The sequence below is a fragment of the Heloderma suspectum genome, chromosome 5 (genome assembly GCF_057233095.1).
Source record: "Heloderma suspectum isolate Gila_16-S chromosome 5, 16-S_ref, whole genome shotgun sequence".
In the NCBI taxonomy this organism is placed as follows: Eukaryota; Metazoa; Chordata; class Lepidosauria; order Squamata; family Helodermatidae; genus Heloderma; species Heloderma suspectum.
In genome coordinates, this window is record NC_139462.1 from 31,913,146 (window position 1) to 31,938,071 (window position 24,926).

Sequence of the window (24,926 nt, forward strand, 5' to 3'; positions counted from 1 at the left end):
TATATGTGTGTGCCATGATAATTTGACTGTTAGGTTCACAATACTGCATTGAATAATTTTCTATTGATATATTTTAAGAGTACTCAAAAATCAACTGCCTTACACCTTCTTTGATTCTGTTTCCTAAGAACGAAACATTCTATAAGAAGTGCATAACTATTTTCTTCAATGGGGTTACAGTCGCAGAGATCTGCAATCCAAATTTTCAGAGCAGGATAGAGAATTCAATGCAAAATAAAGGTAGATGAATCAATCTGGAAACAGCTTACTGTGTCAATAATTGGAATTCTTTCTGTCGCTGACACAAAAACAGACAATTGCTTTTTCTTTTTACGTGGTTCTTCAGTGGTCTCTTTGACCTGAAATTTGAGTACATAAAGGTGTTAGGTTACAACCAAACCCTCCATTATAATACATTATTGCTTTATGGTCTGAATAAATATTAATGCTATTTACTGACAGATCACTAGGCTTTATTACAAACTCATTTGAACAAATACTGTCCTAGTCACTAATACCTCCGAGGTAAGATCCCAGTATAGATTCAGCTCTTCTAGAACTGTTATCATAAAACTACTTCTATGTGCAGCTCTTCCAGACTTACTAGCTTGGCACTGTTTAGGATATTTGAGCTCAGTCCTAGGGGATTGACACTCTATGGACAGAGGGCTCTCCGGCCAGAGCTAGGCAGAGCAGCAAGAGCAGCTAAGGCTTAGAGCTAGATGGGCCCCTGAACCTGTCCAGCACACTCACTCACCTGGGTGCAGGGCCAGCAGACAGAGAGCCTTGTGGATGTAGTGTTCCCCATCATCTCTGTTCCCTCCCCTCCCTGCCCACTGGTATGCCCCCTTTAACCCTTCCCAACCTTTCCCAAAGATGCTACTGCATCCTCAGAACAAAAGCTGCCACGGTGCTTTCCACAGTGGCTGGGAGGGGGAAAGGAAATCCCGACTTGGATTTGCCCTCCCAAGACCATAGACACAGCTATGACCTCAGGAGGGGTAATCTGCTATATCCCAGAATTGCTATGTTAATATATAATAAAAATATTAAAGAGCTCTGCATAGGACGCAATGGAACCCCCACCCTTCCTCAGCACATGACTCCTATATAGCTATCCACCTGTCCATCTCCTCCTGTACCAGGTTGAAAGGGAAACTTTCTATGTGAAAATTGAAACTTACTAGTATTCAGCTTCATCCAATCTAGAACACATCACGCAATGCAAAAAGAGGCAAATATAATTAATGTAATATTATTTATTCATGGTAATTATTTAAATGTCATTATATGATGTGTGATTATTTGGGGAAACTTTATACACCTTACAGAGATAGGTGAATTTTTAAAACTTTGGGCAAACATTATATGTATGTGGAAAATACCAGATACTTTTAGTTATTAATTTTGCTATAAATGAAATACTTTTAATTTGGTACTGGGTCTTTATAAAGGCTGGCTTACAAAGTTTGATTACTTTGCCCCTATGTTAATACCATGTCCCATCTTTCCCCTGTCATGAGACATATCTCTAAATTTATCTATAATAACTTCTAATGATAATATATGTTAGCTATTCAGCTTGATTAAGACCTAAGGGGAAAAATTATTTGCATTTGAGAAACGCTGAGGAAAATTGTCCCTACAGCCAACGTATTTGGTAATATGTATTCAGTTCCTCCCCACATGATTATAATTCTGTTAAATTAAGCTGTCAGAGAATGTTAATGGGGCTCTTGGGTAGTCGTACTTAATATGTTTGATAGTATGGAACTTGAGAGAGAACGAGAGGGATCCTATGCTAATTAATTGACACTACTTGAGAAAGAGACTGTTCTCCTAATTTTTCAGCTTGACTGTAGAGCTAAGAGTTCTAAAATGTTATTTTCCAATGACTAGATACTTATTTCTCTGTATTTACAAATTAATTAATCCCTGTAATTCTTTAACCACATAAGCATCTATTTCTTGCTCAGAGAGAATTTTCTCATTCAAAAAAGATTATTCACATGTACCTTCCAGAGAAATACCTAACTTAGCCAGTTACAGCAGATGAAGAAAAGAGAGTCTTGTAGCACCTTAAAGACTAAGAGATTTCATAGACGGTAGCTGTGAAAGCTTATGCCACAATAAACCTGCTAGTTTTTCAAGTGCCACAACACTTTACTTTGTTTTTCATATATACTATAAGCTAGTTCCCTAGTTTCCATTGTTTGGTAAAGCTTGGCTACTGTGTAGTACATATTCCTATCCTCTAAAAAGTGCTCAAAGACTGTAAAGCCCAGTATCAAGACTAGCAATTCTATGAGCATTTTCTTAAAAGTCCCATTGAATTCAGTGGGGCTTACTCCAAAGCAAATATGCAAAGGAATGTTGCCTGAAATTTGTGGAGCAGATAAGGGAATGAGCGGGGATGAAGAAAGAGAGGACTGAAAACAGCTGACTCAGAAAGCGACTAAATTAAACTTACATATCCAAATGAAAGAGCAGAGGGCAGAACAACAAATTGGCATGTCTGCTTAGACTGGACTCCATAAGACTCATCCACTGCCCCACAAGGTTCTTTGCAGAGGAATACAAATACACCCTCTGCTGGAACAGACAAAAGGTCTATCCAGTCCAGTATTCTGTTTCCAATAGTGGCCAGCCATGGTACCTCTGGGAAATCCATGGGCAGGGCATGAAGGAAACAACCTTCCCCTATGGCTGGCTTGTACCCAGCATCTAGTATTCAGAGGTATAGAGCCTTTGAAAATAGGGGTTCCATTTTGCTATCATACCTAATAGCAGTTGACGGACCTGTCATCCATAAGTAGAATTGATTTGTTCTTGTCATATTCATGCGCAACTGACATTGGCTGGCTGGATACAGCCCCTAACCCATTTGCTGGTAGAGAATTGCCCTTCCACCCTCTTGAGATTGACACCTCTGGTTTATGGTCACCATAGAATCGACAGCGTAGATTAAGACTACAATCCTAAACACACCTACCTGGGAGGATGGCCCACTAAATACCTACGTTTGAATGAACCTGCATAAAATTGCACTGAAAGTTATTTGAGCTCTCTTTTTAAATGCTAAAAAAAAATCCTATTTACCTGATAATCCGCTGGTCCAGGAGTAGTAAAGGCTTCTCTTTTAACTAAATATAACAGTCTAGGAACTGTAGAACCAAATGCTCCTTTCTTTCTTTTTTCTGTGACAGCCTTTTTAAGACTTTGTGTTGCAACGCTGTAGTTGAGAATATTATAGAATGCAGGACCTGCAGAATGAAGTGAAATTCTTTAAGCATGAAAGGTGTGATTTAATACCCTTTTTTAGCATTAGCAATTAACTCAAAACTAGAATTCTAGTGAGGGGAAATGTGTTATATGAAAACAAAATTATATGGATACATATTTATTATGGCTGTGATCGTGACCCTAGTTAAGGTGCGTAACAGGTCAACCCCACAAATCCCTACTTAAAAGTAAGCCACATTGAGTTCAACAGGGCTAACTCTCAGGTAAGTGTGTATAGGTGTCACACCTCTCCCTGTCCCCAGTGCTGCAGCCTTGGAGAAAGATTCAGACATGGAGGGGATTGATTTAGGGCCAGCTCAGGCTGTTGAATTTAAAGAGGCTGAGAGCACAGTTCTGCCTGGTTTCCCAGTGGGAAGCCAACAGAAGGAGTCTGACACTCCTTGCCAACTGCAAGACTAGGTCTTCGGAAGCGCAGGAGCCTAGGAGACCTTCTATAGGAAAATAGTAGGTCAGAGACTCAGCTCAGGAAGTGGGGAGCTCAGGCCCTTCTCCTTGGCAATGAAGGCAACTAAAGAGAATAGAAGAGGGACACCCAGTTAGGCAAAGTTCACAATTACAGGTGAAGTTTTCCTGCAGGGATAGGTGGACTGGCGAAGACGTTTAGATGCCCCACCTCAGTTTAAAAGCTGCTGCACAGGCTGAAGAGCTTTGTGGGTACAACGTCTCTATTACCGTAAAACTCCTTTGCTTGGACTATACCCAAGTCTGAGCTTTTGGCTTGCCTAGACTCCCATGTTCTTGGGACCCTGTCTGGGAATATACTCTTGAACCCTGAACTCTTGTAAGCTTAGAATCCTTTCAGACTCTGTCAAAGGATTCTCTGCCTTTGAGAATCTGTCTTGGGTAAAACCACCAGACTTAAAGACCCTGTTTCTGGCTCCTGCTTTGATTGTTGCTTTGGGACTTCATGCTTATTTTGAGAGCCTGTCTCCGGCTTCTGCATGGATGAACTGACTTATTGGGACTGAAAGCTATGTAACATTTCTAGGCTGCAGACTCTGAAGGATTGTTTGTGTTGCTGTCATTCTGCAATAAAAAGGGTTTGCTGTTTATTTTCACCTGTGCTAAGCTGTTGGTGTTTCAAGAGAGCCAGTCCTGACAATAGGATTGCAGCCTAAATTACACTGAAGTCAACTAGATTTACGTAGCCTGTGATTAGTGCTGGAGCCTTGGGGTACAGCCACAATCTCATAGAGGTTTATCATGCTGCTTTCCCTGATGTTAATGGAGCAAGACTCCTCCTTTTTATAGTTTATGCTCACTCTGGATTTGGTATTTCAGTTTTCAGATTAGATTAGGTACTAAATTCGTTCCCGTCAGAAATCTGTCAACTATTATCGTAACACAACCTTTTTCATTTTTTCTTCAGTAAATATATCATTGAATAAAGTGCTTTTAGGCTTTCTGAATGTTAGAGCAAATAACAACAAAGTAACTATTAAGAGCTTGGTATGTTTGGAGCAAAGTTGTATCTCACAGTAATTTAGGAACTCTGTGGCCTGAAAGAGCTACCTAATTTTTTTTTTAAGTCACATGTGAATATGGATTTGGAGGCCCATTCTATGCAACTCTGCTCTGCTTCCAGAGCACACAGGATAAGGTTAGGGTTCCTTGTCACCATATTTGAAAGGCGCCACTCCCTTTCTCCCAACCACTGGTCATTTGGTGGTTTCCTGGCTTTTGTACAGTTTACCCCCCATTCTAAAAGGTTGAAATGCCTCTCCTACGGCTTAGCTACTGGAAGTAACAGCTTTAAGTTGTAATATGCTGGTATTTTTGGCCCCTCCCCTTTTGCCCTGCCCCCCACTGGAATGCAGCCCCCAACTGCTCCTCCAAACTGGAATTTGGCCCTCAAGAGGAAAAAGCTTTACTGCTTTACACCACCCTGCTTTACTGCTATGTCTCAGCATGATGTAAAGGCACTTGCTGAAGCAAAGCAGGTCTGGATCTGGCAGTGCCTGGATGGGAGGGCATCTGCAAGCCTACACTGAGTTCCACAGAAGAACTCTGTACACTACATACATCTGTACACTATACAGCATCTTGCTATACAGTTGAGCATCTGTACACTACATTGAGTTCCACAGAAGAAAAGCAGGATATAAATTAAGTAACTAAATAAACAAATAAACAAACTAGCACAAGAACACTATAACAACTTCAGATGGCAACAAACACACATCTCCACCAGGCAAAAAGCTCTCTATTTAACAGACTGAGGGTACAATAAAATGTGCTCAGCAAAAAAAAAAAAGAGACTTAACCTGAAAGATAACTGGTAGACCACATTCTTTGCAGATTAGAGGACAGAAGCAAAGACGTTTACTTGAGGACAGAGAACAAGCAGAGGTGCAAAAGAAAGAAAACAGGCAGAAGAGGAAAATACATCATAAGCATGTTTTCAAGGCACATAGCTCAAAAACATATAAGGGGTCATTCTGTCCTTTAATGATACATTTCAAGTTATTTATATTTCCTTACACGCACACGCACGCACATATACTTTCTACAAATATATCAACTTGTTTTAAAAGGGACTAAGCTGGAAACTGGAATCCCTTCAAATCATTGGAAGAAGTGCTCATTCATAGTAGACCCCCCCCCCCAATATCTGCAACTATCCTATTCAATAGTTTGTTATTTTTACAAGCCTCACTTAAAGTGCTTTTTAAAAAAGACAGCACTCCTGGGAATGCCATTAATAGGTACTATTTGTCTTAGGAAGTGACTGTCATATTACAGTTCTGATGACCTCTAGAATCTTAGGATAACTAGCATGATCTGCAACACACGGATAAATAGCTTTTTCTGACTGTCAACAAGGGTGACCTTGTCAGATGTGAAGGAATACATGAAGACATCATTGGCAACTGCAGTAAGTATAACAAAGCCTCACTTCTTTGAAATGCCTAGAAAATATCCACACTTGGATAACCACAAGTTATTTATTTGTAAATTTTAGAACTGCAATACAATGTGTATTGTATTGCAGCGAGACTTCTACAATTTAGAAGTCTCGCTGAATTCCATGGGACTTATTTCCAAATAAACAGCTATGGAACTATTCCGTAAGTTTCTTTTCTATGGTTTGCTCAAGGCAATGTACAATAATACAAAGCAACACTGAAACTAATTTCAAGTTTTCCATCTTCAGACCAACATTAAAATCACAAAACGATTATAAACAAGGTGTTATTAAATCAGGAGTAGTAACATTGATTTCAGACTTTTTCTTACAGCCAACTCAACTACCTCTGGGGTCTTTTTGCTTTTTGTTTCTTATATTCAGTTATATTAACATGGAGGACCCAGTAAATGCAAATAAAAAAGAGTTTTGAAAAGCTGAAAACTGTGTAGTGGGAATCCGACTTTAATGTATTGTTAAGCACTCTCCACCTCCCTGAACAGTAGAAGTCCAGTTGCTAACCAACTTAGTTTCATTTGGTGGAGACAGGAAGAATTAGAGACTTATGGTGCTCTCTTAAATATACAAGCAGAGCACAGTAGAAACAAACAGACTCCTATAGCAGGCAGCACATTTGCTAATCCTGCTTTGAGTTCAAGCTGTCTCCTTGCCTCTCCACCAAACTCTGATGGGTGTGGAAGTTAGAGAGAAATTGGAGGCCATTATGGAGCATCAAACTCTTTTGTGATCACCTACTAGGTTACTCAAGCCCATTCACAATAAGCAAGACATCCAAGCGTATTACAGTATTTTGGCCAGTGTGGCATAGTGGCGAGAGTGTTGGACTGGGAGCTGGGAGATCCGGGTTCTAGTCCCCACTCGGCCATGGAAGCTCACTGGGTGACTTTGGGCCAGTCACAGACTCTCAGCCCAACCCACCTCACAGGGTTGTTGTTGTGAGGATGAAATGGAGAGGAGGAGGATAATGTAAGATGCCTTGGGTTCCTTGCAAGAGGAAAAAAGGTGGGGTATAAATGCAGTAATAAAATAAAAATATTTTGGCCTAAGCAGAGCCACATTTTCACACTATGTGTGCCTTGGGTAACATGCTTCCAATAAGAACCACCAGCCTGTAATTGGGGAGAGGAGAGCAATGCTTTTATTCAACTATATAATGATTGAAGCTGAGACATCCGGTCGGAGCCATGTCATCCTGCAGTGACTTGCGGAGCTCCACAAGTTGCTTATCTCAAACAGCTGTGAAAAGGTTGAGAAACCTTTTTATCTTCCCCTGGAATTAAAAGGGGAAGCTTACAGTACCATCCAGATGAAATCTTGGAAAAACAGCTGCTTCTGGGGAGAAACAGAGGGGTTGGAATCTAAGGTTAGTCGCCGGGGTATCATCTACTGAACGGTGTTTGAAACTCCTAAGCAATTAGGAGACATAAGGACAGATGGCTCCAAATAGTACTTGTGAATTTAAACTACCAGCAATATCTGAAGACTTGTAATTAAATCTGCTTAAGTGTTTGTTTTTTTTGTTTCTGCAATCATACTTGCTTGTTGTGCTTTTGAAAGTGGAGGATGCCAGTACCAAAGGAAAAAAAAACAAAAGCTTGCGAATGCCACCTACCCGCCCCCATTGCTCTCCCAGCAAAGGTTTCTAGAAATGCTGGAGATGAAGAGAAGTTGCTTGCTTTGATAAAAACTATGTCTTCTCGGCTACCAGAGCAGTCAAAGAAACTTGAAACAATTCAGGACTCAATCATTGCCCTTCAGGGGGCTGTGAATGTAATTAATATCTCTTTTCAAAAGATGGAATCGAAGGTTAATGCTCTCGAAGATCAGGTTACTGCTCATGAAACTGCCATGGAAGCTTCTCATAATATTTTGTCTGCTCAAATTTCTCAACTGTAGGGCAAATCTACGTATCCTTGGTATTAAAGATGTGGCTACTGATATAGGTTTGGCTGAATTTATGGATAAACTTTTGCATGAGCTTTACCATCTGATTTTCTACTTGATATTGAGCATGCATATTGTGTTCCTGGTTCAATACGTGGCACTAAAGGGACTTTGGGGACTGTTATTTTTCAATTTTCACAAGTCTCTACAAAAAATTATCTTATGCATCTGGCAACAGAGCAAGGTGAGCTTCGGTGCGGACCAGCAAATGACAAGATTATGCTCTTTCCTGATTATACTAAAGAAATCGCTGACAGAAGAAGGCAATTCACCAAGGCGAGAAGTTTGGCAAAGCAAATTAACCTGCAATATCATATTAAATATCCAGCTACATTTTGCATTCTTTTTGAAGGCCAGATGAAAAGGTTTTTAAATCCTGTAGCTGCAGAGTCATTCCTAATTGGTATTAAAATTAAAATGAGGGGGCCAACTCTCTCAGCCTCTGGAGTTGGAATTTAGCCATCTTTACTGTACTTTTGAAGTGCTGTTTGAGTTATAGCTGATAAGATGTCTTGGCAGTATGCCAGAGTAAATGTTTGCATATTTCTGTTTTCTTTCTCCTTCTTTCTTTATGATATATTGTAATAAAATGCCTGTTTGTGCGTGTATGTGTGTGTACACATATAAATATATTTTTAGATATGATATTACTTAAAATATACAAATGGTTTGCTTTTGTTTTTTATTTTTTATCTTTTTCTTAAACTTCTTTTTCTTATTATCAATAATATAATTATGGGATTATGATTATTACTATTCCTTGTTGGCTAAACCTTTAATGTTTATTAATACGCATTAACTGAATGGTAACATATGGCCAATGGAAAATGGATTGTTTGCTCCCATTCCTTTGCTATAAGACTGAGGTTATGACACTGAAAGATAAGGTTCACCGTTTGTGGTGTAGCAGATTGAAGATTTAATAATACCTGCAATGTTTGGAAGAGTGCTGTATAGGTATAATCTGCAATTGGATTTATATTTGGATATTTGTTTTGTTTGTTTGTTTATTTATTATTAAATTTATTAATCGCCCATCTGGCTGGTCACCCGGCCACTCTGGGTGATGTACAACATACAATAAAACAGTTTAAAACAATTGTTCTTATTGAAGTTTAATATAATCCTTTGTTTTCCCTTCTTTTGCTATTCTCCCTTTTTTTTCTCAGAATACATAATGTTGGAAACTGAAGATTCTGATTATGTTGTTGGTATTGTTTGTTTCATTTATAAAAATAAAATAAACATAGATTCAAATATATATATATATATATATATATATATATATATATATATATAATGATTAAAGCTTAGCAAATACTCCCAAAAGGTTAATTCAAACAATGCTAATAATAGATGTAAATTTATGACAGCCAAATCCATCAATGGCACAAAACATCAACTATAACCTGATTGCATTATAAAATAGTTTGAATCAACAAGGCATTAAAAATCTTCAATGAGCTCCCACTTGGCCCTTTCACGATGTCAGCATAAATAAAAGGGGTTTGTTTGTTTTTAATTAAGTTACACAACCCTGTATCATGAGATGACCTTGTAGTCTCCTCTTCCTGGATAGCCATATGCATCCTGATATTGTGAATAGCTGAAGGTTACTCTATAATGGAAGCCAATCCATATTTGAAACTTTCAATTCCTGAAGACCTATGGAGAATGACCCACACAGTCTTAATATATGTTGAACCATCTCCAAGACTGGACTTCACATCAAAGACTGGTAAGATTCACATTATTATGGTGGTTACACAACTCAGATTCAGTTATATGATTCAATCTCACTTCAGTATACATAGTAATCATTATGCAAACTGTATTGTTGAATATACGTAGTTCAAGATTGCTAACTTCACAGACTATTTATCTTGCTTTATATTGGATCACATGAACTTAACACCACTCATATCATTCCCTCTAATAATAAACTTTGATTGTTGATTGCCTATCAGTTTGAAAGTGAAATGGGCTCACCCCAAAAATACTCAGGTTATTCCCTTCTAGTTGTTGTTCAGTCGCTAAGTCATGTCTGACTCTTCATGACCCCATGGACCATAACACGCCAGGCCTTCCTGTCCTGCGGTAGTTTGAACAGTAGTTTGAACACTCTTTGGCATTGCCCTTCCTGTCCTGCGGTAGTTTGTGCGGTAGTTTGAACACTCTTTGGCATTGCCCTTCTTTGGAATTGGAATGTAAACTGACCTTTTCCAGTCTTGTGGCCACTGTTGAGTGTTCCAAATGTGTTGGCATATTGAGTGCAGCACTTTAACAGCATCATCTTTGAGGATCTTAAATAGCTCAGCTGGAATACTGTCATGTCCGCTAGCTTTGTTGTTACTAATGCTTTCTAAGGCCCACTTCACTTCACTCTCGAGGATGTCCGGATCAAGTTCAGTGACTGCACTATCATGGCTATCAGGGACATTAAGAACTTTCCTATATAGTTCTTCTGTGTTAGGTCCCTGCCTTCTTTGTCCTTTATCATGCCCGTCTTTGCACACAACGTTCCCTTGAGATCTCCGATTTTCTTGAAAAGATCTCTAGTCTTTCCCATTCTATTGTTTTCCTTGATTTCTTTGCATTGTTCTTTTAAGAAGGCCTTCTTGTCTCTCCTTGCTATTCTCTGGAACTCTGAATTCAGTTGGATATATCTTCCCCTTTCTCCCTTGCTCTTTGCTTCCCTTCTTTCCTCAGCTACTTGTAAAGCCTCATCAGACAGCCACTTTCCTTCTTGCATTTCGTTTTCTTTGGGATGGATTTCGTTGCTGCCTCCTGAACAATGTTACGGACCTCCGTCCATAGTTCCTCAGGCACTCTGTCTATCAGGTCTAATCCCTTACATCTATTCCTCATCTCCACTGTATATTCATAAGGGATATGATTTAGGTCATACCTGAATGGTTTAGTGGTGTTCCCTACGTTCTTCAATTTAAGCTGAAATTTTGCAATAAGAAGCTCATGATCTGAGCCACAGTCAGCTCCAGATCTTGTTTTTACTGACTGTATAGAGCTTCTCCATCTTTGGCTGCAAAGGACATAATCAATCTGATTTCGATACTGACCATCTGGTGATGTCCATGTGTAGAGTCGCCTATTGTGCTGTTGGAAAAGAGTGTTTGCTATGATCAGCGTGTTCTCTTGGCAAAACTCTATTAGCCTTTGTCCTGCTTCATTTTGTACTCGAAGGCCATGCTTGTCTGTTATCCCGGTGATTTCTTGACTTCCTACTTTAGCATTCCAATCCCCTATGATGAAGAGGACATCTTTTTTTGGTGTTAGTTCTAGAAGGTGTTGTAGGTCTTTATAGAACCGATCAACCTCTTGCTTCTTTGGCATCAGTGGTTGGGGCACAGACCTGAATTACTGTGATGTTGAATGGTTTGCCTTGGATTCATACTGAGATCATTCTATTGTTTTTAAGATTGTACCCCAGTACTGCTTTTCCCACCCTTTTGTTGACTATGAGTGCTACTCCATTTCTTCTAAGGGATTCTTGCCCACAATAGTAGATATGATGGTCACCTGAATTAAATTCGCCCATGCCTGTCCATTTTAGTTCGCTGATTCCCAAGATGTCTATGTCCAGTCTTGCCATCTCATGTTTGACCACCTCCAGCTTACCTTGATTCATTGATCTGACATTCCAGGTTCCTAAACAATATTGTTCTTTACAGCATCGGATTTTCTTTTCACCACCAGACACATCCACAGCTGAGTGTCCTTTCGGCTTTGGCCCAGCCACTTCACTCTTTCTGGCACTACTTGGAAATACCCTCTGCTCTTCCCCAGTAGTATATTGGACACCTTCCGACCTGAGGGTCTCATCTTCCGGCGTCATCTCTTTTAGCCTTGTGATACGTTCCATGGGGTTTTCTTGGCAAGAATACTGGAGTGGGTTTCCATTTCCTTCTCCAGTGGACCACATTTTGTCAGAACTCTCTGCCATGACCTGTCCGTCTTGGGTGGCCCTGCACGGCATAGCTTATGGCTTCACTGAGTTACGCAAGCCCCTTCGCCACAACAAGGCAGTGATCCATGAAGGGGTGGTTATTCCCTAGGTATGCATAAATATATAAACTTGTAAATTAAAAGGGGAAAATTAAATTAAAAGGGACCTTTTCTTTTGCCGTCTCTCAGTTGTGGAATTACCTGCTGGTTGAAATGCACTTGCTGACCTCTTTGAAGTTTTTTAAGAAGGAATTAAAGACTCTATTATTCCGGCAGGCCTTCCCTGTTTAGAACTCTTGTTCCTTTTTGTTGACTCTTATATACTGTTTTTATGCTGTGTTGTTTTATTGTTGGATTTTTTGTTAAATTGTTTTTAACTTTGTGTGCCACCTACAGTATTCGTATATAGGTGGGTTATAAAATTGAATAAACAAATGAAAAGCCCAAACCACCTGACAAAAACCTGTGAGCTTCCAGTATATATAATAATGTGACAGTTGAGAGGAAGAAACGGAAATGGGAGGTAGGGGAGAAAGATGTAACTGGCATGCTAAGGTCCTAACAGCTTTATCCTGGAGGGGGGATTCTGGTTATGGGGAAGTGTGCCAGAAGGTTAAAATACTCCCCTCCCTGCACTATAAGGGATGGTCCAAGATGAAGGAAAGAAAGAAGGCCCCCTTTTCCCTTTCCCACTCTCCAGAACTCCCCCTCCCCTATATAGTCATAAACTGCCTGGTTTTGGAGCTTGCCAAGTCAACCCACACACATACCAGTGACCTAAAGAGGCTCCTATTGCAGTGCAGATAGCACTGCTCTTAGGGAGTGGAGATACACTGCAACATTCTGTTCCATGTCTTGCTTGTTTACATTAATTGCAAACCTGGTGTTTTTTGCAGCCTGTAGTCCTGGGTGAATCGAACAGCAGTATGGCCAAACGGGATGTTTTTTGTTTTAGATGCTTTCTTCAGGGACTCTAGAGCACAGCGTGTTTCATTATACATGCCAGGAGCTGGGGTGAATGATTTCACAGGTGCAAACCTCTAAGGAAATACAAGAGAAAATAAATCAGTGATAGGCAATCCACTTAAATAGCTGTGTAGGCAGAAAGAAACCTATATTGGTATAAGTAACATTTGCATTCTTATAGCAATAGAAGAGTATGAATAATAAAACAAATGATAAGAAGACCAACATATTTTATTGTCTTATACTGAGTAAAACCATCGGTCCATCTAGTTCTGTGTACTTTGATTTTCAGTGCCTCTCCAAGTTTCCGGCCACAGCCTTCTCCACCCCTGCTCCCAAGAGCCTTTTAACTGGAGATGGCAGGGATTGAACCTTTCTACATGCAGAGCATATACTGCAGTATCATGCATATATTAACAATTATCTAGAATATATTAAAAATGTAATTGATGGCATAATCTCCTACTGCAGTTGACTGAGCAGCATTTACTCAAAAGTCAATGCGGTAGAATGTACATAAAATATCTTTGAAATCCTGATCCATTCGGTTTTGCAGGCCAGATTTTGAGTAAGCTTTTTTTCATATAATTAGGGGCCGTATTAGTTTGTATGTCAGTTGCTGGGAACTCAAGCAGGAGGGTGCCGTTGTGGACTCCCCATGAGCGTCTGATTGGCTACTGTGCAAAGAGAATGCTGGACTGCATAGGCCTTTGGTTTGATCCAGCATGGGTCTTCTTATGTTCTTATGCATATGATCTGCTGTTTGATTTTAACTGGTTATGCTGATTTGACCCAAGGAAAGTTGGAGGAACTTAATGGGCTACATGTGGCTATGCAGCAACATCCGAGGGTCAATGCTCTGAAGAGGGAACTAAATGGTTAACAAGGCAAGCAACACTTGGATTGCATTACACTTTTATTTCAGAATTTGCTGTTTGTGCTACTGAATTTTAAATGAGTTTGTTCGTTTGTTGTGTGTCGGCATTCCTCACCCCATTCCTCTGTTGTTTCCCTGTCTATTTTAGATTGGAAGCTCCTTGAAGTAGGGACCTGTCAAAACTGTTTTTGATAAAGCACCATGCACATGTTGTTGTTGTTCAGTTGTTCAGTCATGTCCGACTCTTTGTGACCCCATGGACCATATTACACCAGGCCTTCCTGTCCTCCACTCTCTCCCGGACTGTGCTCAAGTCCATATTCATTGCATTGGTGATGCTATCTAGCCATCTCATCCTCTGCCGTCCCCTTCTCCTTTTGCCTTCAATCATTCCCAGCATCAGGGTCTTTTCCAGGGACTTTTCTCTTCGCATTAGGTGGCCAAAATATTTGAGCTTCAGCTTCCGTATCTGTCCTTCCAATGAGCACTCAGGGTTGATTTCCTTTAGGATGGACTGATTTGACCTCCTTGCAGTCCAGGGGACTCGTAAGAGTCTCCTCCAGCACCACAGTTCGAAAGCATCCATTCTTCGGCGCTCAGCCTTCCTTATAGTCCAGCTCTCACAGCCATACGTTGCTACTGGGAAAACCATAGCTTTGATTATACGAAACTGTTGGCAAGGTGATGTCTCTGCTTCTTACGGTGCTGTCTAGGTTTGCCATAGCTTTCCTCCCAAGGAGCAAGTGTCTTTTAATTTCATGGCTACAGTCACCGTCTGCAGTGATCTTGGAGCCCAAGAAAATAAAATCTGTCACTGCTTCCATTTCTTCCCCTTCCATATGCCAGGAAGTGATGGGGCCAGATGCCATATTTTAGTTTTTTTAATGTTGAGTTCAAACCAGCTTTTGCACTCTCCTCTTTCACCCTCAACAAGAGGCTCTTTAGATCCTCTTCGCTTTCTGCCATTAGGGTGGTATCATCTGCGTATCTGAGGTTGTTGATAATTCTCCCGGCAATCTTAAATCCGACCTGTGATTCATCCAACCCAGCATTTCTCATGATGCTTATAAATTAATAAAATATGCATATAATATATATAATATATTATATATATATATTATATATAATATATATAATATATGCATATATAATATGCATATAAATTAAATAAGCAGGGTGACAATATACAGCCTTGTCATACTCCTTTCCCAATTTTGAACCACTCGGTTGTTCCATGTCTGGTTCTTACTGTTGCTTCTTGACCTTCGTACGGGTTTCTCAGGAGACAGGTAAGGTGGTCTGGTACTCCCATCTCTTTAAGGATTTGCCACAGTTTGTTGTGATCCACACAATCAAAGGCTTTAGCATAGTCAATGAAGCATAGTCAATGAAGCAGAAATAGACGTTTTTCTGGAATTCTCTTGCTTTCTCCACGATCCAGCGAATGTTGGCGATTTGATCTCTAGTTCCTCTGCCTCTTCGAAACCCAACTTGTACTTCCGGTAGTTCTCGGTTCACATACTGCTGAAGCCTAGCTTGTGGGATTTTGAGCATCACCTTGCTGGCATGTGAAATGAGCACAATTGTGCAGTAGTTTGAACACTCTTTGGCATTGCCCTTCTTTGGAATTGGAATGTAAACTGACCTTTTCCAGTCTTGTGGCCACTGTTGAGTGTTCCAAATGTGTTGGCATATTGAGTGCAGCACTTTAACAGCATCATCTTTGAGGATCTTAAATAGCTCAGCTGGAAGACTGTCATCTCCGCTAGCTTTGTTGTTAGTAATGCTTCCTAAGGCCCACTTGACTTCACTCTCGAGGATGTCCGGCTCAAGTTCAGTGACCGCACTCTCATGGCTATCAGGGACATTAAGATCTTTCCTGTATAGTTCTTCTGTGTATTCTTTCCACCTCTTCTTAATCTCATCTGCTTCTGTTAGGTCCCTACCTTCTTTGTCCTTTATCATGCCCGTCTTTGCACACAACGTTCCCTTGAGATCTCAGATTTTCTTGAAGAGATCTCTAGTCTTTCCCATTCTATTGTTTTCCTTGATTTGTTTGCATTGTTCATTTAAGAAGGGCTTCTTGTCTCTCCTTGCTATTCTCTGGAACTCTGCATTCAGTTGGATATATCTTCCCCTTTCTCTCTTGCTTTTCGCTTCCCTTCTTTCCTCAGCTACTTGTAAAGCCTCATCAGACAGCCACTTGGCTTTCTTGCATTTCTTTTTCTTTGGGATGGATTTCGTTGCTGCCTCCTGAACAATGTTACGGACCTCCGTCCATAGTTCCTCAGGCACTCTGTCTATCAGGTCTAATCCCTTACATCTATTCCTCACCTCCACTGTATATTCATAAGGGATATGATTTAGGTCATACCTGAATGGTTTAGTGGTGTTCCCTACGTTCTTCAATTTAAGCTGAAATTTTGCAACAAGAAGCTCATGATCTGAGCCACAGTCAGCTCCAGGTCTTGTTTTTACTGACTGTATAGAGCATTTCCATCTTTGGCTGCAAAGGACATAATCAATCTGATTTCAATATTGACCATCTGGTGATGTCCATGTGTAGAGTCGCCTCTTGTGCTGTCGGAAAAGAGTGTTCGCTATGATCAGCGTGTTCTCTTGGCAAAACTCTATTAGCCTTTGTCCTGCTTCATTTTGTACACCAAGGCCATGCTTGCCTGTTATCCCGGTGATTTCTTGACTTCCTACTTTAGCATTCCAGTCCCCTATGATGAAAAGGACATCTTTTTTTGGTGTTAGTTCTAGAAGGTGTTGTAGGTCTTCATAGAACCAATCAACCTCAGCTTCTTCGGCCTCAGTGGTTGGGGCATAGACTTGAATTACTGTGGTGTTGAATGGTTTGCCTTGGATTCGTACTGAGATCATTCTGTCGTTTTTGAGAGTGTACTCCAGTACTGCTTTTCCCACCCTTTTATTGACTATGAATGCTACTTCATTTCTTCTAAGGGATTCTTGCCCACAGTAGTAGATATGATGGTCACCTGAATTAAATTCGCCCATGCTTGTCCATTTTAGTTCACCGATTCCCAAGATGTTGATGTTCAATCTTGCCATCTCATGTTTGACCACCTCCAGCTTACCTTGATTCATTGATCTGACATTCCAGGTTCCTAAACAATATTGTTCTTTACAGCATCGGATTTTCTTTTCACCACCAGACACATCCACAGCTGAGTGTCCTTTCGGGTTTGGCTCAGCCGCTTCTCTCTTTCTGGCACTACTTGGAAATTCCCTCTGCTCTTCCCCAGTAGTATATTGGACACCTTCTGACCTGAGGTGCTCCTCTTCCAGCATCATATCTTTTAGCCTTGTGATAAGTTCCATGGGGTTTTCTTGGCAAGAATACTGGTGTGGGTTGCCATTTCCTTCTCCAGTGGACATTTTGTCAGAATTCTCCGCCATGACCTGTCCGTCTTGGGTGGCCCTGCATGGCATAGCTTATGGCTTCACTGAGTTATGCAAGCCCCTTCGCCACAACAAGGCAGTGATCCATAAAGGGGACCATGCACATAGATGGTACTAAATAAATAAATAATGGCTATGGTTTTTCACAATGTCACCAGATGAATGAGCAGAGAAACAACAAGAGGTTAGTCAAGAATCTCTCTCTAGTCCCTGGAATTTCATACCTATCCAATTCATACTTATCCAAGTTTTTTGCTGAAGCATCTTTGGGGTAAAATTGGGGTGCAAGATTTGCTTTTGTGACTGTTCTAAGAGTTATTTTCTTCCACAATGAGATAGATAGATAGATAGATAGATAGATAGATAGATAGATAGATAGATAGCGTTTGCGTAGATAACCAGATATCGTACAGTGATACTGTACAGTGAGGCACGTTGGAGCAAAAAAATCCCAATTTCACATATATATGCTGATGGGATCTGAGCTAGTGGTGACTGACCAAAAAAGAGATCTTGGGATTGTGGTGGCCAGTTCAGTGGAAATATCAACCCAGCATGTGGCTGCTGTGAAAGAAGGCAAATTCCATGTTAAGCGTAATTAGGAATCGAAAATAGAACTGCCAATTTCATATTGCCCTTATACAAATCTATGGTGAGACCACACTTGGAAAAATGTACACACTACTGTTCACTGCACCTAAAAAAGGATATTGTAGAGTTGTGAAATGTGCAGAAAAGAGCAACTAAAATGATCATGGGGCTGAAGCAACTCCATATGAGGAAAAGTTGCAACATCTGGGACTGGCATTCAGGATAGATAAAAGGAATTATTTCTTCACATAGTGCATAGTTAAACTGTGGAATTCACTACTACAATATCTAGAGTTGCCCACCAATTTGAATGGCTTTAAAAGGGGAGTAGACAAATTCATGGAGAATAAGACTATCAATGGCTACTAGACCTGATGGCTATATACTATCTCCAGTATCAGAGGCAGTATGCCTATGTACACCTGTTGCTAGAGAACATGTCTTGGAGGGTGCTATTGGACTCATGTCCTACTTGTGGGTTTCCCTCAGGCAGCTGGTTGGCCACTGTGTGGACAGAATGCTGGACTAGATGGACCTTGGTGTCAGCATTCCTTTAGCCCCCACTTTATTTCACTGCCAAAGACAAACACAGATGAGAGCCTTCAGTCTACAGCTTTTAATCTATTACTTCACAAGGTCATACAAATGCAAACTCTCAGTGACTCTCAATCTACAAAGGAATGCCTTCAGGGGAATTCCAAAGGTAGTTAAGAGAGTTGCCCACCATCTGAAGAGGAAGGTGGTCTCACTAGCCTAGCCTAAGGTGGGGAGGAACCTCTCTCTTGTGAGGCTTCTAAGCGCAACTTCCCACGCAAGGCCAGTCGGGTAGACCATCTAAGTTCTGCCCCTGCCTTCTCTCTCTTTGCTCTGCGCCTGCACCTGGCATCTATTAGATCAGATTCTCAAAAAAAAAAAAACCCTCCTTCTGTTTGCTGTCTCTCACAGGGGTGTGTGAAAAGGAACCCTCATCCTCAGCCAGCTGGGTGTTTGTAATCTGAGAAGCCGGGCCAGTCATGTCTGGACTAGCCTGGGAAAACACCTCCCCCATTTCTGGTGGTTCTCCTTCAGAATCTGAACTGCTATCCCACTCCCTGTGCTCAGAAACAACCCTGATACTTGGTCTGATCCAGCATAGCTCTTATGCTCTTTTTACAAAAACATAAATTTCCACTGCATTGTCATATCCAAAGGAAACAAAATCCTTTATCACTGCCCATGGACCTTCTCAGTTCTCAGGCAAGTGGGGAACATGTAACCATTTTATGAAAAAGGCAAAAAGAGGGGAAATATTACTTCTTACCTGGGCAAGAGAAAGAAAAGGAGCACGATGAGCTTCACTTTGCGCTACACTATCTGCCTTCTCAAACTGACCTTTTATGTCATATTGGCCAGGACCTGGAACACCCTGCAAAACAGTAAAAACAAATACGACTTTAATCACAGAATATATAGTAGAACTTGGGATTCCAGACCGTTTTAACTCTGGAGGAAGATCCGCTTGATTTTAAAATGCATCCCTAACGTGAAACCTAACAGAAAAGATAAACAGAGAAAACCACAAAACAGCAGAAAAAGAACGATAAGCTTCCAAGGCTCCTACCACTGTCAACTCCTTTGACAGACACCTGATTTGGGGGGGCAGGCGAGAAAACCAAGTATTGAAATTTAAACTTGTAATATTTGTTTATATTGTTAAATGTATACATTTAAATTTTTCATATATTACAGCAGGACATGTAATATGAAATGACCAACAATAATGTCAAGTCTGAAAGAATGGCTTTTAAAAAATGGAATATGAATAAAAAAATAGTTTTAGGCCATTATTTGAATCAGAGGTATAGTCTTATTTTGAGGAGGTCTGGGATGCTTTTCTTGAATATTTAAATTCTCAAATATCTGAAAGGTTGTGACCCCCTGCCAAGGGCAGAGTCCAAACAGCACGTTGGAGGAACAATGCAAGACCTTTACAGATAGCTTCCAGTGTCCACCAAAGCTACCACAGGAACAACTCACATAATCCTCAAACACAGGTTGATCACTAAGATTAAACCTCTCATTATCACTTCAATTTAGGCTATCAGTGTAGTAAAGGAGAATGGAGCTTGAGCTCAATGACGTCATGAGCTAAACCATGAAGGGACACCCAATACGGGAAGGTCATGGCAGAGAGGTCAGACTAAATACGATCCCTGGGGAAGGAAACGGCAACCCACCCCAGTATTCTTGCCATGAAAACTAAATGGATCAGTACAACCAGAGATATGTTGGTATACCATCGGAAGATGGGACTCCCAGGTCGGAAGATGGTCAAAATGCTACTGGGGAGGAACAGAGGATAAGTTCAACTAGCTGTGATGACGCAGCTAGCTCAAAGCCGAAAGGACGACTAGCAGCCGATGGTGCTGGTGGTGAACGACAAATCCGATGTTCTAAAGATCAACACACCATAGGAACCTGGCATGTAACATCTATGAGCCAGAGCAAATTGGATGTGGTTACTGGGGAGATGTCAAGATTAAATATAGACATTTTGGGTGTCAGTGAACTGAAATGGACTGGAATGGGCCACTTCACATCAAATGCCCACCAGATCTACTACTGTGGACAAGAGGACCACAGAAGAAATGGAGTAGCCTTCATAATTAATAATAAAGTGGCTAAAGCAGTGCTTGGATACAATCCCAAAAATGACAGAATGATCTCAATTCGAATTCAGGGTAAGCCATTTAACATCACAGTGATCCAAATATACGCCCCAACCACAGATGCTGAAAAAGCAGAAGTAGATCAGTTCTATGAGGATCTACAGCACCTACTGGACAGTACACAAAAAAAAGATGTTATTTTCATTATAGGAGACTAGAATGCTAAGGTGGGTAGTCAAACGACACCTGGAATTACAGGCAAGCATGGGCTGGGAGAACAAAATGAAGTGGGACATAGGCTGATAGAATTTTGCCAAGACAACTCACTGTGCATAACAAACACTCTCTTCCAACAACCTAAGAGACGACTTTATACATGGACTTCACCAGACGGTCGACACCGAAATCAGATTGACTACATCCTTTGTAGCCAAAGGTGGCGGACATCTATGCAGTTGGTAAAAACAAGACCTGGAGCTGATTGTAGTTCAGATCACAAACTTCTTATTGCACAATTTAGAATCAGACTCAAGAGAATAGGGAAGACCTACAGATCAGTTAGATATGAGCTCACTAATATTCCTCATGAATATGCAGTGGAGGTGAAGAATAGATTTAAGGGACTAGATTTAGTAGATAGGGTCCCGGAAGAACTATGGACAGAAGTTTGCAACATTGTTCAGGAGGCGGCAACAAAAAACGTCCCAAAGAAAAAGAAAACCAAGAAGGCAAGATGGCTGTCTGCTGAGACACTGGAAGCAGCCCAAGAAAGAAGGAAAGCAAAAGGCAACAGTGATAGGGGGAGATATGCCCAATTAAATGCAAAATTCCAGAGGTTAGGAATTTTCCAGCCAGGAAATCAGAAGACGTTTACTTCTTGGGAGGACAGCAATGACAAATCTTGATAAAATAGTGAAGAGCAGAGACATCACACTGACAACAAAGGTCCGCATAATTAAAGCAATGGTATTCCCCGTAGTAACCTATGGCTGTGAGAGCTTACCATAAGGAAGGCTGAGTGAAGGAAGATAGATGCTTCTGAACTGTGGTGCTGGAGGAAAATTCTGAGAGTGCCTTAGACTGCAAGAAGATCAAACCAGTCCATACTCCAGGAAATAAAGCCAGACTGCTCACTTGAGGGAATGATATTAAAGGCAAAACTGAAGTACTTTGGCCACATAATGAGAAGACAGGATACCCTGGAGAAGATGCTGATGCTAGGGAAAGTGGAAGGCAAAAGGAAGAGGGGCCGACCAAGGGCAAGATGGATAGATGAAATTCTGGAGGTGACGGATTCGACCTTGGGGGAGCTGGGGGTGGCGACGGCCAACAGGAAGCTCTGGCATGGGCTGGTCCATGAAGTCACGAAGAGTCGGAAGCGACTGAATGAATAAACAACAAACCACGATATTTCAGTGTTGACAATGCTTCCTCCCGCACACCCGTCTAAGTGCACAAACAGGATAGTACAACATCAAAATATATTTGCATTCACAATCTGGCATTATGCTATATTATTATTATTATTATTAATAATAATAATAATATGGGAGGAAGTTAGTTATTCACCTGGCCTATAGAAAGAATTGCAAACCACTGCACTTTTGTTTCATCTTAAACTGCAAACAGAGAGGAGTGTTACTTAACTTGGAGAGACTTGCTGTGAAAAAGACCTGAACATGTACGCACCACCACCCAGTTGTTCTGATGTGCAGAAGGAAACTTGGATGCAAAGGTGGAGTGCCATGCAACAGTGTCCACCCCATTCCGCCTTAAACTTAAGGAATGACTTGCACATGCAATACAATGTCAGGTTACTTGAATTACTGAAGTGAATGAAGTAGCCCCTGCTCACAGAGAGCTTTGGATAAGCATCAGAGGGTCAAGACAAGACTGATGGTCAGGAGGCAAGCAGGAGGGTATGGCTGGTAGTCTGAAGAACAATTGCCCTAGTTTATGCTGGCAAAAAAGGTAATGGGAAGCTGATATAGCAGCATCGCATTACTCTGGTTTCTGCCCTAATATTTTCTTAAACATTTTTAAAGGAATAGTACCTTTATAAAACTATCAGGAAATATATATTAAAGTACTTATACCAGATGTTTTCTAGAATTGCTATGTGTAGAGTTAAAGGAGGCAATTTATGTATCTGCCTTGGTGTCTCAGTGGCCATTTTGGCTAGGGGATTTTGGACAGAAGGAATGCAGGTACCGATGCATTTGCAGAGTGTGCTGGAGAAGTTATAAATATTCATAAAGAAATTAGCATCAAAGTAAGATTAATTCTCAGACCTCACCTACTGAAAATCCCATCAGGAGATAAATATTTTATACTTCTTAAGAAGTCTCTCTTAGTATTCACTAATGTAACGTGATTACTATTAACCTTTCACAGTTGTGCCATCCTTTTTTCCTCCCATTTAAACCTGTCTCAAAATGTACTGATAACATACCCTTAATACTGCACCATCATGGCTATTTGTCATCTTCTAAAAAGCATGTAACTGCTTGGAAATGGCAACCAGAACACTATCCAATTCAGCATAACATGCGTTAAAAAGTGAGCTCAGGAAATCCTATTTAAGTTCAGAAAGGGAACTTTTCCAAAAACCAGAAGACTAGGCACGAGGAAATTAAAAAGGTATCATTAAAGGAGAGTCAACACCCTTCATGTGCTTAAAACTATTGAAAACTATCATTAGTGGTTCAAATAAAATTTGCATTAGAAAAAACACACCGTCCAAAGGATGCCTGTGCTTTGCTACATAAAGACAATAATATAATTTTCAAGTAAGTAAGTAAGTAATTTTCTGGTAAGGGAAAAGGGGAAATGATAGGACACTTTTGGGGTGGGGGACAAATTTTCCCCTGGTGACTTCAGTTTCTTGGAAGAAGCGAGGTTTGCTACTACAGCAGGGGTGCAGAACCTCAAGCCTCGGGGACTATGTCTGGCCCGCCTGGGGTTCCGCAGATGACCACAACCCCACCCCTTTGCCCCAACCATCTATTGTTTGGTGGTTTCATGGGTTTTGTGCAGTTTTTTCCCCATTCTAATGGGTTGATATGCCTCTCCTAAGGCTTAGTAAGAGCCTTAAGTTAAAACATGCTGGTATTTTGGGCCCCACTCATTTTGCCTTTGGCCCTGCCGACCACTGGAATACGGCCCCCAAGAGCTTCTACAAAATGGAATTCAGCCCTCAGCTGAAAGAGGTTCAACACACCTGTACTACAGCTTTGCCCTTTTATTTGTCCTATAGTACTCAATGGGAGCCACTGAGAACCAAGCTTGCCTATTCATCTGCATAGCCAGCAGACAGTATTGCTTGGTCATACTCATGAGTGACAAAAGAGACAGTAAGCATCCATTTGCTGAGTACCACCAGCTGGGCACCTAATTACCAACCAAGGGGTAAGAAGGGGAGACTGGCTGTGGCAACAGCAACTTGCTGCATGCCACACGAGTCCTGGCACATCACCTACAATCCCCTCCTCAAAACAGCATTCCCATAAAATAAGTTGCTGACCAGAATTTTAAAGCTTAAATTTCTTGACGATCCATACAGTTATACAATGGAATAGTTCCAGAATGTCTGAGAAGGCAAAGCACTTTTCAGCTGATCATGCATTTGTAGTCCTGTTAAAGTATCCCTCTATCCAAGTCAGTTGACTTAATAGTAAGAGAATTAATTCATAATTCACCCAAAAATGAAGCTGAAAGAAATGTGGCTCTCTGAAAACATACCAAGGGAATGTGTGTAAAGTGAAGTCAACTTTAGAATCAAAGGCAGAACTTATACGTTGCATTATTACTGAGTTCCTTATGTAAGGATACTTATGTAAGATGTATGTGGCCAATTATGAAAGAAACAATTGCAAGAGACCTGAAACATGGAGACAGGAAAGCATGTTTGCATGGAAAAATTTCTTTAATTAGCCAAGGGAAAACTGTCACGCAACAGCAATGATGAGCCTCTGGGAGCAGCTACCATTGTACCAGAATAACAGCCATTTTAATTAGCTTAAAAATTGAAGCATTCACCTCAGTGATTGCCTCAGTTCCTCTCCCCCCCCCCCACTGCTTTTTGTTGATGTTGTTGAAAGAACAGCTTTTTGTCCTCTGTGCGGTTGAAAACAAATGTTCCCAATACATTTTTATCTGCAGGGGAAAGTCATTCATGTTCAGCATTACTCTACAGTAATTCAAGAAAGCATTGTAGTATTTGTGAAATATCCCCTCTACTGAGGCAAAATTATAGAAGCATAAAGAACGTCTCTGTGGCTCA

General features: G+C 40.8%; 1 protein-coding gene across 3 annotated transcripts in view; it reads right to left on the bottom strand.

Moving 5' to 3' along the window:
* The window catches only part of STPG2 (sperm tail PG-rich repeat containing 2), a 337,064-nt gene that overhangs the window by 259,259 nt on the left and 52,879 nt on the right, over positions 1-24,926 (bottom strand). For all 3 annotated transcript variants that reach the window (XR_014792012.1, XM_084855659.1, XM_084855660.1), the window contains exons 7-10: positions 19,297-19,401; positions 13,017-13,176; positions 3,100-3,263; positions 270-359 (exon numbers count right to left, since the gene is read on the bottom strand). Coding sequence is in view for 2 of the 3 variants with exons in the window: in XM_084855659.1 (XP_084711785.1) it covers positions 270-359; positions 3,100-3,263; positions 13,017-13,176; positions 19,297-19,401 (519 nt within the window). In the remaining variant the exon portion in view is untranslated. The remainder of the gene's footprint in view (positions 1-269; positions 360-3,099; positions 3,264-13,016; positions 13,177-19,296; positions 19,402-24,926) is intronic.